This window comes from Hyla sarda, chromosome 2 (assembly GCF_029499605.1).
Source record: "Hyla sarda isolate aHylSar1 chromosome 2, aHylSar1.hap1, whole genome shotgun sequence".
NCBI classification, from domain to species: Eukaryota; Metazoa; Chordata; class Amphibia; order Anura; family Hylidae; genus Hyla; species Hyla sarda.
In genome coordinates, this window is record NC_079190.1 from 190,192,422 (window position 1) to 190,210,727 (window position 18,306).

Genomic DNA, 18,306 nt, shown 5'->3' on the forward strand with positions numbered 1-18,306 from the left:
TCAAATAAAATCACTTCTTAGGCTAAGTTCCCACCTTAGTCATCAATTCCTAATGTCAGCTCTGTTCCATACTGGATGCCAGGAACACCTGACAGACTCCGTCGACTTATAATAGAGTAGATGAGGATCCATTGTGGCACCTGTCGTTTTGGTATGATAAATAGTGGTACATGGTTTTCTTCCTATCCAGTATGACAAAATGTGCTAAGGAGGCTTGAAATGGTACAGCTGTTGATGCATACTACTTTAACTCTTTCCCGACCCATGACCTACATGTACGTCATGGGTCTGGAAAGGGCGGACATGGCACGTGCCCAAGGGTTGGGTCCGCATCATAACAGAGAGATGCTCGCCGCTGTGATGGACATCGGAGCTGGCTCCAATGTCTGTCATTTAACTGGTTAAATACCATGATCTATACAGATCACAGCATTTAAACATTAAATGTCACTATTCCCTGGTGTCTATTGGTCCCATCACCATACATTTTTCAAAAATGTGAAAAAAAAGTTTGTTTGTGCTCCTGTTTATACCCTTAGCAGGAAGGCTGCAGATTGGACCCAAGTATACATACAAGTACCATTGTTGTGTATGAGGTTACACAACCATTTCTGGTAAGCAGCCTTAATACAGAATCGCTCACCTGCTTGGAAGTTGTTACACTATGGAGCACTTCTCTTTTGTTCTCTAGCCTAGAATGATGGCAGAGCTATTATGGATTAGGGATATTTTGGTGCCAAAACATTTACAGAAAAGGAACTGGAACTGTAGGCTTCTGGAGGGCAAGAAAGAAATGGCTTTCCTCTTATAAGATATGAAAAAGTGTTATATTCACATGCATTACAACAATAGGCACACTAAGATTTGTTACTGACATTCAAGTAGTATAAAGCCTTTTTTATTTTTTTTTATTTAGTTTATTCTCATACAAATAACATTATACAAAATAATACATTAATTTCTATATATATATAGTGCATTAGATATGACCCCCGCCGACGCTATAATAAATATATACCCCCCGCCAGCGCATTAATAAATATATACCCCCCGCCGGCGCATTAAATATATACCCCCCGCAGCGCATGTATAATGTAGCCTCGAAGCGCTTCTATATACCTTTGCCACTGCAGCGCTATATGTGAAAAGCATTCTAGCAGCAGCATCGGCCGAAATACTTTTCATACATAGCGCTGCAGTGGCATATGTATATTGAAGCGCTGTGGGGGGGGGGGGGGGGCAGATAACGCTATATGTCTGCCCCCAGCGCTTCTATAAACATATATCCCTGCAGCGCTATTTAAGAAAAGTATTTCTGTTTGCACCGTCTCCTGGCACTATGCGCTCCTTATAGAAATACTTTTCATTCATAGCGCTACAGGGGTATATGTATATAGAAGCACTGGGGGGGCAGACATATAGCGTTATCTGCCCCCCACAGCTACCAAAGGAGCCCAGCATCATTATATTCAGACAAAATACCCAAAGTAGCCAGATTTTACCACCAGGATAACAGCGGGATTAATACATTTTCGATAGAAGTCGGAGAGCAGGGTCTCCAGATATTATTACAACACCTCCCTGAAATTGCAATCACTCGCTATGAGTGAACAAAATTTTAACAACAGAATTAGAAGCGGGGTTAGTTGATTTACTGACAAAGTTACAAATCAGGATCTCCAGCTGTTAATACAACACCTCCTAAGGGTGCAGTCATAATTATCAAAATTAAGCAGAAAAATTAGCGATGGAATTAAATAATTCGGAAGATCACAGGACAAAAATCCGAATATTAATTCAATGCTCCTCCTAAAAAATAAACAGACATTAAAGGAGTAGTCCAGTGGTGACTCAGTGGTCAGCAACTTATCCCCTATCCTAAGGATAGGGGATAAGTTTGAGATCGCGGGGGGTCCGACCGCTGGGGCCCCCTGCGATCTCCTGTACGGAGCCCCGACAGCCCGCGGGAAGGGGTCGTGTCGACCTCCGCACGAGGCGGCGGCCGACACGCCCCCTCAATACAACTCTATGGCAGAGCCGAAGCGCTGCCTTCGGCAATCTCCGGCTCTGCCATTGAGATGTATTGAGGGGGCTTGTCGGCCGCCGCTTCGTGCGGGGGTCGACGCCCGCTATCTGGACGGAGAGCCGGGGCCCCGTACAGAGAGATCGCAGGGGGCCCCAGCGGTCGGACCCCCCGCGATCTCAAACTTATCCCCTATCTTTAGTATAGGGGATACGTTTTTCACCGCTGGACTACCCCTTTAACTTGGAATAGGCAGAATTAAACACAGGATAAGCAAAGGGATTAGTTACTTATAAAAAAAAGTCCCGGATTGAAGTCTCCAGATATTAGTACCGCGCATCCTCTAATAGTACGCTTCCTCTCTCGGAGTTAACAAAATCACATAAGAGGGTTAGCAGCGGAGTTAGGTAATTATTAGCAGGTCGTAGATCAGAGTCTTCAGATATTAGTGCAGTGCACCCCCTGAAGATACAGGCGCTAACTCCAGATAAACAAATTTAAGCGGCAAGATTAACAGTAAAGTCAGTAAATTAACGAAGTCACATAGCAGAGCTAATTATTAGCAAAGTCATGAATCAGAATCTCCAGATGTTAGTACAGTGCGCCCCTTGAAGATACCAACACTCACTCCACTTGGTTAATTATTAGCAGAGTGACAGATCAGAGTCTCCAGATGTTAGTATAGTGCGTCACCCTGAAATCTAGATATTTGGTACACCACGTATTGCCACAACTGGGAAAGAAGCCTTTGCTTCGTCCCGTCTGCTAACAGGAATGTACAGATACTAGGGTGCAATGCTCTGCACATACTCCCCATGTGTAGTACACACACAGCTATACATGGGGGTGTACAGATGTGAATAGCAGTGACTGTGCAGACTCAGAGGTCCTGGGTCACTGACCGATGCAATGCTCTACACATACCCCCACCTGTATAGTAATGTACACTACACACACTATACACATGGGGGATATGTGCAGACTGCTGAGCTTTGCACCGTAGGGTCTATAGAAGACCCTAGGGTGCAATGGAAGCTGTACATATAAATTTTGTGCAGCTGAGAGCCTTGGAAACAGGTCTCTCCTTCCAGCTGACACTGTCAATCAAGCAGGGATGGGAGGAAGAGTGGGGAGATTTTCCAGTACTTCAGAGGCTTGGAAATGCTTTATTGACGCTAGGCATCAGAGAATAAAAGCATTTATCTATGTTATGGAAGTACAGACAGATCTATAAAAGCAGTCTAATAGTCTCAGCAATTTAGAGTGGTGAATTGCAGCTCGCCGATCCTCTTTAATATTTTTCCTGTCATGTAATTTCCCACATGTTGCTTTGTAGTGTCTTGTAATGCTTGTTTATTTGTTTTGTGTTGTATTTTGATGATACCCATGATTGTTTTTTTAATTACTTTATATACCCACACATACACGCAGCTCTGTTGCACAAACACATGCACTTATGCTGTGTACAGCTCTGCTACACACACACAAAGCACTAATCCATGTAAATTTTGTACTCCTATTCATTCTTTGTGACTGCTCACTGGCATGTGACTGATTTACATGCTTATGACATCATGAGTCCCAAAGCCAAATAGTACAAATCACCTTTGTGTCTGGGGAGTTCCTACTGAAGCTGAGTTGCGCCCATCACATCCGGCATTGATCACACTGATCAGTATTAGGCAGGAGGAGGCAGAGAACTGTGTGGCTATGAACGGCAGTGATTGAGCAGAACACTTCATGAGCAGTTTGCCTGATCATTAAGAAAGCAGTCAGGGTGGGGGGCACTGCTGTATCCCCCTGACTGTGTCTTAATAGTCCAAAAATGGTAACTATTTCTAGGAGTTGAATTATCCAGCTAACATTGTATTCTTTATAGGAACAGAGATCAAAGACAAGTTAAGATGTTATGACTTTGATGTCCATACAATGAAAACCTTGAAGAACATCATTTCACCTCCCTGGGAAGAAAGGGAATTTGATCTTGAACGGCAGTCCCTTGATGAAAGTGGTATCATGGCCTTGGAGACATCTCATCTGCTACCTAAATCTTCTGATGCCAAATCACCAATGGAAGAAGCTCTTGAGATTGAGATGAATGAAAGTGATATGATGCTAGAGACGTCAATGTCTGACCACAGCTCATGAATAGCAGAGCATTATGGCTGCTTCTACTTTTGGACTTTCTTCTACACCCTGAAATCTAGATATTTGGTACACCACATATTGCCAGAACTGGGAAAGAAGCCTTTGCTTCATCACAGAAGTGTTAGTGAGGCCTGGTGAGCGATGAACTGCTGGTTTCCCTTGTTGGAAACTATGAAGTGGTATGTTATCTAAAAGAGGTTTTACATTTTTAGTGTTGTAAAATGTATTTCACATATTACTTTTTAACATTGTACTGTGGATGATTGTTTTACACTGCTGTATAATTGATCACGTTAAAAAAAAAAAAGTAACTATGTTACATTGGAAAGAGCGTTTGTTGTCCACAGACCACTCTGGTTTGATAATGTGAAATTGCTTTACTTGTACAACTTGCACCAAATTTGTTCAGTGTCCACAATAAATGCTTGGATGGACAAAATATTTTTTATAATTTTTTTACTTATTAAATGTATCACCTCAGTTAAGTCATTTTGTGTGTATTTTAATTGTGTAACATTGTCTCTTCTTCCAATTCTTCTTCCAAGTACTGTATATACTCGAGTATAAGCCGACCCGAATATAAGCCGAGGGCCCTAATTTCACCCCAAAAACCCAGGAAAAGCTATTGACTCGACTATAAGCCTAGGGTGAGAAATATATCATGCAGACCCCTCTCATTAACACCCCCATCATCATCACCCTGTCATCATCCAGACCCCTGTCATCATCACCCTGTCATCATCCAGACCCCCGTCATCATCACCCTGCCATCATCCAGACCCCCGTCATCATCACCCTGTCATCATACAGACCCCCGTCATAATCAACGTCGTCATCCAGACCCCCATCATCACCCTGTCATCATCCAAACCCCTGTCATCATCACCCTGTCATCATCCCCCTCGTCATCATTTCCACCCCCCCCCCCTCATAATTACCTCCTGTCAATCCCTTCAATCAGTGGTCTTCAACCTGCAGATCTCCTGATGTTGCAAAACTACAACTCCCAGCATGCCCGGACAGCCATCGGCTGTCCGGGCATGCTGGGAGTTGTAGTTTTGAAACATCTGGAAGTCAGCAGGTTGAAGACCACTGCAGCCTTCATCATCATCATCATCCAGACCCCCCTTTTAGTTTTCTACTCACCTCCCCTCAGTGGGAAGGAAGGGTGAGCTGGGCCCGGAGCGGAGAAGAGGGCCTCCCGGTGAAGATGGACAGCCCAGAATGACTAACCCTCCCCAACACACGGTCCCTGCAGCATAGATGGCCCGGACCAGCTCACCCTTCCTTCCCACCATGGGGAAGTGAGTAGAAAACTAAAGGGGGGGTATGGATGATGACGAAGGCCGCAGTGGTCTTCAACCTGCGGACCTCTAGATGTTTCAAAACTACAACTCCCAGCATGCCCAGACAGCCGATGGCTGTCCGAGCATGCTGGGAGTTGTAGTTTTGCAACATCTGGAGGTCCGCAGGTTGAAGACCACTGAGAAGGGATTGACAGGCGGAGGGGGGGTGGAAATCGTGCTGAAAAACTTGGCTTTTACTCAAGTATATACGGTATTCAGTGAAGCTGTCATGGCTCTGTACAATCGGAAAATTCCGCAGAAAACTTTCACTGTGAGCAGAAAATAGACTTTATCACTGTGAGTAAGAAAATAGACTTCAAAACTGGTCCCTTTTCACATTTTTTTTTACCGATCTGTTATATACCCCAATAAGAATAGCTGCATAGAAAAAAGGTGGGTGTATCACAGATCATTATGGGCTATGAAAATGGACTTGTTCTGAGACACTAGAACCAGAGTCTGTCTATATGTGTTTTTAATGGCAATAATAAAAGAAAGTTTTATATAAATTTGGCTGCAGCACCAGGTCAGCCTTTGGACCCACACAAAGTTCCAAAGCAGTGAGCTGATCCCTTGTTTAAGCAACTGGCAGTCTTGGCACTTTTTAAATGATATCACTGACTTATCTACTACTACTCAGTTCAGGCCACTGTTGCAGATTCAGTACAAGGGTAAAAAGCTGAGCCGGGTCTATTGCACAATGAACACTAACTGATCTCTACAGATCCCATTGACTTTAACGGGGTCAGTCAGATTTCCATCTGATGTACGTTATTTAGCAGGATTTGACTGGACGTAAACATAGCAGCAGCTTTTTTTTTGTCACTGAACTTTGCCTAACCTACATAACATCATATTCCCTGAACAGCATGTAACTCTGTTATAGTTCCCAACATTTTGGAAAACTTTTCAGGTACAGATGTGCCTTGGAACCTGTTTGTTTCTCTTTTTTTCCTATTATCTGTGTCACAATACCACCTGGTGAATGCACCCTGCAGTCTGACATTCACTTCCCCACACTACCTTTCTGCTGTTTGTGTATCTAGAATGAAATAAAGCAAAACAGAAGCATCAGTTAAGTAGTGCTCCATTTATCTTTTGTTATGTACATGTATTGCATAACCATCGGAGATGTGATTAACCCCTTAAGCCCATTTTCACCTTAAGGACCCGGGTATTTTTTGCACATCTGACCACTGTCACTTTAAGCATTAATAACTCTGGGATGCTTTTACTTTTCATTCTGACATATTCTACTTTAGTGGTAAATTTTTGTCGATTCTTGTATCATTTCTTAGAATTTCACAATTTGATGAAAAATGTGAAATCATGTTTGCATCATAAAGTTGACATATTTTTACTTTTGGAAGACATCAGAGGGCTTAAAAGTTCAGCAGCAATTTTTCACAAAATTTTCAAAATGGGAATTTTTCAGGGACAAGTTCAGTTTTGAAGTGGATTTGAAGGGCCTTCATATTAGAAATACCCCACAATTGACCCAATTATAAAAATTGCACCCCTCAAAGTATTCAAAATGACATTCAGAAAGTGTGTTAACCCTTTTGGGTTTCAAAGGAATACCAGCACAGTGAAGGAGAAAATTCAATATCTTCATTTTTTACACTCGCATGTTCTTGTAGACCCAGTTTAGAATTTTTACAAGGGGTAAAAGGAGAGAAATCCCCCTAAAATTTGTAACCCATTTTCTCTCGAGTAAGGAAATACCTCATATGTGAATGTAAAGTGCTCTGTGGGTGCACTAGAGGGCTCAGAAGGGTAGGAGCGACAATGGGATTTTGGAGAGTGAGTTTTTCTGAAATGGTTTTAGAGAGGCACGTCACATTTAGGAAGCCCCTATAGTGCCAGAACAGCAAAAAAAAAAAAACACATGGCAAACTATTTAGGAAACTACACCCCTCAAGGCACGTAACAAGGGGTCCAGTGAGCCAGTTTTTTCCCCCAAATTTACCATTTTTACAGAGGGTATTGGGAGAAAATGCCCCCCCCAAAAAAAAAAAAAAATTTGTAACCCCATTTGGAAATACTCCATGTTAGGACGTAAAATGCTCTGCGGGCGAACTACAATGCTCAGAAGAGAAGGAGTCACATTTGGCTTTCGGAATGCAAATTTTGCTGAAATGGTTTTTGGGGGGCATGTTGCATTTAGGAAGCCAAAATGGTGCCAGGACAGCAAAAAAAAAAAAAAAACACATGGCATACTATTTTGGAAACTACACCCCTCAGGGAACGTAACAAGGGGTACAGTGAACCTGAACAACTCACAGGTGTTTGACGACTTTTTGTTAGTCTGATGTGTAAATAACATTTTTGTGTTTTTTTTTTTCCTACTAAAATGCAGTTTTCCCCCCAAATTTCACATTTTTACAAGGGGTAATAGGAGAAAAGTTAATTATGGAAATACCCCATGTGTAGACATCAAGTGCTCTGCATACAAACTACAATGCTCAGAAGAGAAGGAGCACCATTGAGCTTTTGGAAAGAGAATTTGGTTGGAATAGAAGTCGCAGGCCATGTGCGTTTACAAAGCCACCCTGTGGTGCCAGAACAGTGGACCCCCATGTGACCCCATTTTGGAAACTACACCCCTCACAGAATTTAATAAGGGGTGCAGTGAGCATTTGCAACTCACTGGTTGTTTGACAGATCTTTGGAACAGTGGGCTGCGCTAATGTTAAATTCATGGACCACTGTTCCAAAAAATCTGTTGACATCAGTGGGGGGTGTAAATGCTCACGGTTACCCCTTATTACATTACGTTAGGGGTGTAGTTTACAAAATGGGGTCACATGTGGGGGGGGGTCCATTGTTCTGGCACCATGGGGGCTTTGTAAACGCACATGGCCTTCAATTCTGGACAAATTTTCTCTCCCAAAGCCCAATGGCGCTCCTTCTCTTCTGAGCATTGTAGTTAGCACTTTACATCCACATATGGGATATGTTCTTACTCAGAAGATGGGGTTAAAAATTTTGGGGGGCTTTTTTAACTATTTTCCCTTGGGTAAGTAGGGTAAGGCTGGGTTCACACCACGTTTTTGCAATACAGTTCCTGTATCATGTTTTTGATAAAAAACACGGATTCCTCAAAACCTGACTAAACTGTATCAAAACGTGTGCACACATTTTTATCTGTATACGATTGAAAACCTTTTCCGGTTTGAAAAATGATGTTCGGTTGCATCCGTTTTTTAAGAAAAAAAGTATACGTTTTTAACTTTTCACTCCATTATCAATAAAGCTTTACTTGTTTGATTGAAATTCCAAGAAAAAAAACTGTTCAAAGCCAAAAACCGTATGGTGAAAACCGGATGGAACCATATGCACATACGGTTCTGTACAGTTCCCATTGACTCCCATGTAAAAAATAAATAAATAAAAAATAAAAAAAACTATACGGTTTAATAGTGTTTCACCGGGACCAAAAACCGTGGTAGGCCACGGTTTTCTGTCCGAAAAAAAAAAAAGTTAAAAACCGTATAGTTTGAAAAATGGAGACAACCGTATACATTATGGTGCATACGGTTTTGAATGGGAAGTCAATGGGCACGGTTTTCTGTATGGTTGCATACTTTTTTTTTTTTTTTTAAGAAACCGTATGCCGAAATTTTGCACCTACAGACCCATATGATGGCTTGTTTTTTGCACCACCATGTACTTTGTAATGACATCAGTCATTTTACCAAAAAATCTACAGCGAAACAAAAAAAAAAATATTTGTGGATAAAATTTAAAGAAAATAAAATGCCATTTTGTAATTGTGGGGGCTTCTATGCAGTGCACTATTTGAGTGGACACATGCACATTTGTGGCCTTCTGGAGGTCATTTTGCATGGCTCTGGCAGTGCTCCTCCTGCTCCTTCTTGCACAAAGGTGGAGGTAGAAGTCCTGCTGCTTGGTTGTTGCCCTCCTAGGGCCTCCTCCACGATTCCTGATGTACTGGCCTGTCTCCTGGTAGCACCTCCATGCTCTGTACACTACGCTGACAGACAGAGCAAACCTTCTTGCTACAGCTCGCATTGATGTGCCATCCTGGATGAGCTGCATTACCTGAGCCATTTGTGTGGGTTGTGGACTCATGCTACCACTAGAGTGAAAGCACTGCCAGCATTCAAAAGTGACCAAAACATCAGCCAGGAACCATAGGAACTGAGAAGTGGTCTGTGGTCACCACCTGCAGAACCACTCCTTTGTCTTGCTAATTGCCTATAATTTCCACCCGTTGTCTGTCCCATTTGCACAACAGCATGTGAAATTGATTGTCAATCAGTGTTGCTTCCTGAGTGGACAGTGTGATTTCACAGAAGTGTGATTGACTTGGAGTTACATTGTGTTGTTTAAGTGTTCCCTTTATTTTTTTTGAGCAGTATAGATATATATAATGTGAGCTAAATTTATCAATCCTGTGATAGTATGATAAATATGTCATACATAAGCAAAACCAAAGCAAAAAAAAAAAGACTACAACACTCGCTTACCAAACCAACAATGATAAACGTCCCCCATAGTGACTAAAAAAAAATAGCCTAGCATTGGAAAGGTGTGTATTCAGTCTGTCTGGGGCTGGCCTGGGCCAGTTATTGGCTAAGCTGGCACTTTATACTTTATGCTGTTTGTTGGCAAATGGTCATGGAGGTATCATGAGATGCACTGGCTTTTTTTTTGCAAGCGCTCTAACAATTATCCCTTTTTTGGGAGCAGCAACAGGTTTTGAGTCTGGCAAGTAAAGACGCCTTGAACTTTTCCAAGCATTCCAAAAATGTTCCCTTTTGAGAGTTATTTGACTACAGGGGAAATCCAGATAATTATTCACTCCTCTAGGTGAAATCGGTATATAAGCCCTTGGGGAGAACTTTAACAAGTATTTATATATAAACTCAACCAATAAGGCATAGATATTTTAAAATATAACTTTTACTTCATTTTTATAAAAAAAAAAAACAACATCAATAGTGACAATTATAGTGTAGAAATCAATAAATGACCATACAAAAAAATATCTTCAGCAATGTTCTAATTCCAATATAAAGATAGAAAACTTGATATAAGCCTATTGGCCTTTTGAAGGAAGGAAAAAGGGGTACAGGTGAGTGCCCTAGATAATTAGATATCCCTACCTATTATGTCTAATTCCCTACCTAACCTAAGTGTGGATGAGGGGAGGGTATAAATAGATCACAGTGATCTATTTATACCCTCCCCTTATCCACACTTAGGTAGATAGGAAGATATTTTTTTTGTATTGTCATTTATTGATTTCTACACTATAATTGTCACTATTGATGTTGATTGTTTTTTTTTATAAAAATTAAGTAAAAGTTATATTTTAAAATATCTATGCCTTATTGGTTGAGTTTATATATAAATACCTTTTGAGATTTGCAACAGGATTGGTGTCACAAAATAGTGAAGAAGAAATAGCTTTTGCATTAAAAGCTAAAAAAAAAATCCCTTTTTTGGGGCTCATAGGTTTTGTATGTGTAGGCCTGGTTAGTAGTAGTGATAGCAGCAAGGGTAGTTGAGCAATGGGTTTGTAGTAGCCAGCAGGCAATGGCAAACTGGTTAAAATAGTAGTAACCAGTGTACAGCAGGAGGTGGTGGACTGGTGGGATTGTAGTAGCCAACGGTCAGCAGGCAGTGGCAGATTGGTGGGAGTTGTAGTAGCCAGCAGCGGAATGGTGGGAGTTGTAGTAGCCAGCAGAAAGCAGGGATGGTGGTAGTACTGTCTTATCAGTGGCATATACAGTGGAAAAAGGCAGAGGTGGTGCCGGGTGCGGTGTAGGTCTTTAGCCGGTAGATGTAGGTACCCTGGTGGGGGGTAGCGTATCCCTTGCCGGAGGTGGTAGCTTGGCGTGCAGGCTTGCAGCGTGTGGACGGAGCCCAGAAGGTGGGTCCGTATGGAGAATGCAGAAAAACAGAAAAAAAGCTGCGGTGTAGGAAGTAACCCGAAATCGTGGGTATTGGTATAAAATAAATAATTTTTTTTTACAGCATAAAGGAAAAAAAATATATATAAAGCAAGACGCGTTTTGGGAGTCACAGCTCCCTTTTTCAATTACAGGTAGCTGTATGGCAAGGTAACAGTTAAGGTGGTTGAAATACATATGAAAATGGCGCCAAAACCAGGTGAGCTGGTGACATCATGTGGGATAGGTGCTGGGGCCAGGTGTGGACAAGGCGATACCTACATATTCAATAAAAGAGCATGAAAACCATATAGAAATATAAAACATAAGGCAATACATGATGGTAAATAGTCTTTTGGGGTATTTAGGTGGTTTAAAATAAACCGTGCGGAGTGTCCATGATGGCGACCAATCAGAAGGCTGCCGGCGTCCGTGGGGCCAATCAGGAGGCAGTGGGAGGAGGCTGTCATCGCTGTGCAGGGTTGCCGCAGTGGGTTAGAATGGAGACGGGTTTCTTGATGCTGATTGGTCGCTCGCTGCTGGATGGTATGAGGGCGACCAATCAGGAGCGTACCGTACATAGCTGTGTACAGTTACGCTGTCATGGGAGGAAAGTCAGTACGGGGATGTAATCCAAAGATGGGCATGGGGATCGTAGGCTGAGATCTGATTGGCTGTTCATGATGTCGAGTGAGCCAATCAGAGAGGGGATGTATGGGTTCGGGTTGCAAGTGCACGCCGCTGGTGGCAGCAGAGCATCGTTCAAGGTTTTCAACCAATCGCTGCTGTGCCGGTCCGGGCGGCGACCAATCGGGGTAGAGACGTATATTTCCTCTTTGGGGGATTCCTTGAGGCATCGGCGGTAAATCTTTTTCGAAGAATTCGACCAATCTTTCCTGGGACGGTCCGGGTGGCGACCAATCAGGAAGAGGGAGGTTTGTAGCATTGTCAGGATGCCGGTATCCGACTATGTCATCGTCCGGTCAGGCTGTCATCCGATCGGGGTTGGTCATCAGGGTCTGGATCAACATTTTCATGGAGGGGCTATGAATACCTGTAAGGGAGGGAAGAAGTAGAGGGGAGGGAAGAGACAGGTGGCTTCAGCGGTGGCTCGGTGTCATCCTGTACCGCGGTGGAGAGGCATTTTTGTGCAGTTGTCATGATGTCATCGGGACCTCGTAGCTTATTGATGGCTGGCATCGGTGAGGCGGCGGGGTTATTTAAGTGAAATTTTCGATATATTCATTCAAGCCCGAGGGTGTCATAGTTTTAAGGGTTAAAATCCAGAAGTTTTCGCGTTTTCTCAGCATTTCGAAGCGGTGGGCAGTGTCAGCGGAGATGTGTTCAATAGGTGTGATGGTGTGGCACCTGAAATCGCTGCTGTGCTTTTCCGCTGCATGCCTAGAGACACTGTGGAGTTGGTACCCCTTTGTGACATTGGATCTGTGCTTGTTAATACACTGATTCAGTGGTTGGATGGTGCGCCCAACGTACTGAAGACCACAGGGGCACTCAAGGAGGTAGATAACGTAAGAGGTGCTGCAGTGTATGAAATTCTTGATGGGGTAGGTGATGTTAGTAATCCTGCAGGTAAATTTGGTGCACTTGTTCGCTGATTCGCACCTAGTCTCGCTAACCTCTTTATGGAACAATTTGAAGAGACTGTACTGTACAAGCATGAACTGTTTAAACATTGCATACTGTACAAAAGATACATAGATGACATCTTCATAATTTGGGACAGCTCCAAGGAAAACCTCAACAGCTTCCTGACCTCCTTAAATGACAACTCCTGGAACATCAAATTCACCTACAACCACTCAGAGGACTCCATCGAATACCTGGATGTAATTGTCTAACACACCGAGGATAACCGGGTCCAAACAAAGACCTATTTCAAGCCAGTGTATAGGAACAGCTACCTCAACTATGACAGCTGCCATTTCAAAAAATGGACACAGAACATCCCCCTTTGGTCAGTACAAGAGAATCAGAAGAAACTGCACCGAACCCTCAGATTTCGCAAACCAAAGTAAAATCCTGGACCAGCGCTTCAAATCCAAAGGCTACTCCACCTCACTCATCAACCAAAGTAAGCTCAAGGCAAGCAAATTCTCACAAAAAGAGTGCCTAAAACCTAAGGTCACCTCCAATGACCCACCTGAGCAAACCCACATCACTACCTATAATGATGACCACAAACTCATCAAAAAGATCATCACTGACCACTGGAAGACTCTCCTGCTGGATCCCTTTCTCAAAGACATTCTGCCACCCAGACCTAACATCACCTTCAGAAAGAACAGGTCCCTCAAAAACATGCTGGCACCCAGCAAGCTAAAAGCACCAAAGAAACAAACCACCATACTGGACACCCCACCTGTCACCGGCTCCTTGAGAGCGCCACCGCAGCTTTTTTTCTGTTTTTCTGCATTATCAGTGGCATATGGCACAGGAGGTTTAAATTCCTCACTGCTCCATGCCTGATTCATTTAAACAAACGTGAGCTTTTCCATGTTGCTGGCAGACAATCTTTTTCGCTTAGGGGTGACGACGATGCCTGTTGCACTGAACAGTCTCACTGAGTCTATGCTGGATGGTGGATAAAGTATCCCTGGTTTTTGACAGATGCCTGCCAGTGTTAAAATGCACACAAAGGTAATGGCTTTTTCCATAATTTGGAAAAAGTATACAAAATTCTCCTTTTTTGAGAGTTGCAACAGATCTGTATACACTAGAAAAATTGCTTTTTTAAATTTCGAAACAATTTAACAACATTTTTTCTTTTTGAGACAGATCTGTACATATTAAAAACTCTTTTTGAAATTAAAAAAAAAATAGACAAAAGTCTTCCTTTTTTGGGGCTTGCAACAGGTCTGTACACACTCGAGAATCACTTTTTGAAATTTTGCAACAAACCTTTGCAACACACTTCAAAGGCTGACTGTGACAACTCCTCTTGGCTAATGCTATTCTTCTGCTTAGCACTGGGGGTGGGGGGGGGAAGCAAAGACAAAGATGATGGAACAGAATGTCTAGGATGGACATTTCCACCATGCCATGTAACTGTAAATGATGAGGAGTCCACTTACTAGCTCACTGTCATATCATCAGACTCTTCTTTCTCCTCCTGAGAAGACCTCAAACTAGTCAACCAGCCTAATAGGGCTGTACTATACTCTGAAACCGCACAACCCCTGGAAGACCGTCATAACGTTTGCTTGCTGATGTGGCTGATACTACTGCCCCCAGGCATCTGGCAGCTGCTACCTTTACTAGTGCTGGTACTGTCACCAACATTCTTTCTTGCAAGGGACATAGCAGGGGGCTCAGTCTTCCACCTAGTCCAACAATTCCTTTACTAGACATTTTTTATTGTAAAAGATTTTGAGGTTCATTTTATCTTTTTTGGGTGATTTGTCACTCATCTACTAGTCAAATTTCACTGTCAACGCTTTTAAATGCATGCTTATATTACACCCAGGTAGCAATACGTTGTGTTAAATCCAAATTTCTTTATCGGAGTTGTTATATTACACCCAAGTTTAAATATTTTATGTGCGAGTAAACCCAGAAAATACATGTAACTAACACTTTGATGGCAATTCTGTGTTCAACTTTAACTGCGTTATGTTACACCCAGATAAAAAGGTAACTGCCACTTAGATGATGATTCTGCATCCAACTTTTGTTATTTTACACCCAGGTAGAAAAATGATATGTGCAATTGAAGGGGTATTCCAGAGGAAAATCTAAATAAACTGGTGACAGAAAGTTAAACAGATTTGTCAATCACTTACAGTGGGGATCAAAAGTTTGGGCACCCCAGATAAAAATTTATATTAATGTGCATAAAGAAGCCAAGGAAAGATGGAAAAATCTCCAAAAGGCATCAAATTACAGATTAGACATTCTTATCATTTACACTTTCAAAATAACAGAAAACAAAAAAAATGGCATCTGCAAAAGTTTGGGCACCCTGGAGAATTTATAGCATGCACTGCCCCCTTTGCAAAGCTGAGACCTGCCAGTCTCATGGCAAAAAATTTATATTTTGCCAATCCTGTTTTCCTACCAATCCACAGTTTGGGCCAGGCTGGATACAGTTGGGTATAATGGAGGGGCCCTTACTCTTTATGTTTCCTCCCTTAGGTTAGTGGCCCAATGGTGTTTAACCCCTTAAATTCCTCAGTTACTTATTCAAAATACTGAAAATGTATATAGTTGGCAAAGTTGGCACCTGTTTTATTGCCAATCCACTGTTTGGGCCAGGCTGTATACAGTTGGGTATTATGGAGGGGCCCTTACTCTTTTTATTTTAACCCTTAGGACAGTAGCCTAACGTCGTTTAACCTCTTGAAATCACCAGTTACTTATTCAAAATGCAGCAAATGTATATAGTTGGCAAGGTTGGCACCTGTTTTCTTGCCAATCCACAGTTTGGGCCAGGATGGATACAGTTGGGTATTAGGGTATGTTCACACTACGTAATTCCCGCAGAATTCCGTGAGAGGAATTCCGCAAACGGAATTACGTGCTGTGAACATAAACATCAGTGTGAATGGGTTTCTGCGAGACCTGTTCACACTGCGGAATTTCAGCAGCGGTCAATTCCGCAGCTGAAATTGTTCTGCGCAAAGAAAGAACATGTTCATTCTTTGCACCGAAGTCCCCGAACACTGCATAGCTGCCAATGGTGACGGCGCAGTGCCGTGCGGTCCTACTGCCGAAGTATTGCGGCCGCCAGAATGGAATCTCCCCTCGCGGATTCCGTTCATTTTCCGTAGTGTGAACATACCTTTATGGAGGGGCCATTACTTTTTATATTTCAACCCTTAGGTCAGTAGCCCAACGGCATTTAACCCCTTAAAATCACCAGTTACTTATTCAAAATGCAGAAAATGTATATAGTTGGCAAGGATGGCACCTGTTTTCTTGCCAATCCAGTTTGGGCCAGGCTCGATACAGTTGGGTATTATGGAGGGACCCTTACACTATATTTTAACCCTTAGGACAGTAGCCCAACATCGTTTAACCCCTTGAAATCACCAGTTACTTATTCAAAATGCAGAAAATGTGTATAAGAAACCAACTTCAGTGAATAAGAAGCTGGCCGAATAAGAAACCAACTTCAGTGAATAAGAAGCTGGCCGAATAAGAAACCAACTTCAGTGAATAAGAAGCTGGCCGAATAAGAAACCAACTTCAGTGAATAAGAAGCTGGCCGAATAAGAAACCAACTTCAGTGAATAAGAAGCTGGCCGAATAAGAAACCAACTTCAGTGAATAAGAAACTGGCCGAATAAGAAACCAACTCCCGCCTCGTTAGTTGCGCCCAGTTGAGGGTTGGCATAATAGTATTGACCTCTCCATGTGAATCTACAGTTTTGCCCATTAGGCATGCGCTGCATGCGCTCATATTAATATTGACCACCCCATGTGAAACTACAGTTGCACCCAGTTGTGGGTTGGCATACACTCACTCATAGTGACCCCCCCATTATGAACCAACAGTTGCACCCAGTTGTGGGTTGGCATACACTCACTCATAGCGACCCCCCCCCCCCCATGAACCAACAGTTGCACCCAGTTGTGGGTTGGCATACACTCACTCATAGTGACCCTCCCCACCCCCACTTATGAACCAAATGTTGCACCCAGTTGAGGGTTTGCATATTAGTATTGACCTCACCATGTGAATCTACAGTTTTGCCCATTAGGGTGCTGACATGCACTCATATAGTGATACCCCCATGTGAACCTACAGTGTTGCCCAGTTGAGGGTTGGCATATCAGTATTGGACTCTCCATGTGAATCTACAGTTCTGCCCATTAGGGCGCAGGCATGCACTCATATTAGTAGTGATACCCCCATGTGAACCTACAGTGTTGCCCAGTTGAGGGTTGGCATATTAGTATTGGACTCTCCATGTGAATCTACAGTTTTGCCCATTAGGGTGCTGACATGCACTCATATAGTGATACCCCCATGTGAACCTACAGTGTTGCCCAGTTGAGGGTTGGCATATCAGTATTGGACTCTCCATGTGAATCTACAGTTCTGCCCATTAGGGCGCAGGCATGCACTCATATTAGTAGTGATACCCCCATGTGAACCTACAGTGTTGCCCAGTTGAGGGTTGGCATATTAGTATTGGACTCTCCATGTGAATCTACAGTTCTGCCCATTAGGGCGCTGGCATGCACTCATATTAGTAGTGATACCCCATGTGAACCTACAGTGTTGCCCAGTTGAGGGTTGGCATATCAGTATTGGAATCTCCATGTGAATCTACAGTTCTGCCCATTAGGGCGCTGGCATGCACTCATATTAGTAGTGATACCCCATGTGAACCTTCAGTGTTGCCCAGTTGAGGGTTGGCATATTAGTATTGGACTCTCCATGTGAATCTACAGTTCTGCCCATTAGGGCGCTGGCATGCACTCATATTAGTAGTGATACCCCCATGTGAACCTACAGTGTTGCCCAGTTGAGGGTTGGCATATCAGTATTGGACTCTCCATGTGAATCTACAGTTCTGCCCATTAGGGCGCTGGCATGCACTCATATTAGTAGTGATACCCCCATGTGAACCTACAGTGTTGCCCAGTTGAGGGTTGGCATATCAGTATTGGACTCTCCATGTGAATCTACAGTTCTGCCCATTAGGGCGCTGGCATGCACTCATATTAGTAGTGATACCCCATGTGAACCTACAGTGTTGCCCAGTTGTGGGTTGGCATGCACTCACTGGTATTGATGAAGAGGTCACACAAGGACCATTATTCAGTGAGCGGGAAAACTGATGGAGAGAAGCAGACAGTAGATGCGCGCTCACATCTGCGGTGTCGGGGCCGCGCACCATCC

The 18,306-nt window shown here is 43.0% G+C and overlaps 1 protein-coding gene and 1 long non-coding RNA gene across 2 annotated transcripts in view; one reads left to right on the top strand and one right to left on the bottom strand.

Moving 5' to 3' along the window:
- Positions 1–4,656, top strand: part of CDC16 (cell division cycle 16) — a 39,349-nt gene extending 34,693 nt beyond the window's left edge. The window contains exon 18 of the mRNA XM_056555993.1: positions 3,903–4,656. Within this exon, the coding sequence (XP_056411968.1) occupies positions 3,903–4,171 (269 nt within the window). The 3' untranslated portion in view covers positions 4,172–4,656. The remainder of the gene's footprint in view (positions 1–3,902) is intronic.
- LOC130355624 (uncharacterized) lies at positions 13–18,290 on the bottom strand. Its single transcript, XR_008888599.1, has 3 exons — positions 18,191–18,290; positions 6,496–6,559; positions 13–775 (listed from the first exon to the last, which is right to left on the bottom strand). It is a non-coding gene; the product is annotated as an uncharacterized LOC130355624 (long non-coding RNA).
- Between the last annotated feature and the right edge of the window lie 16 nt (positions 18,291–18,306).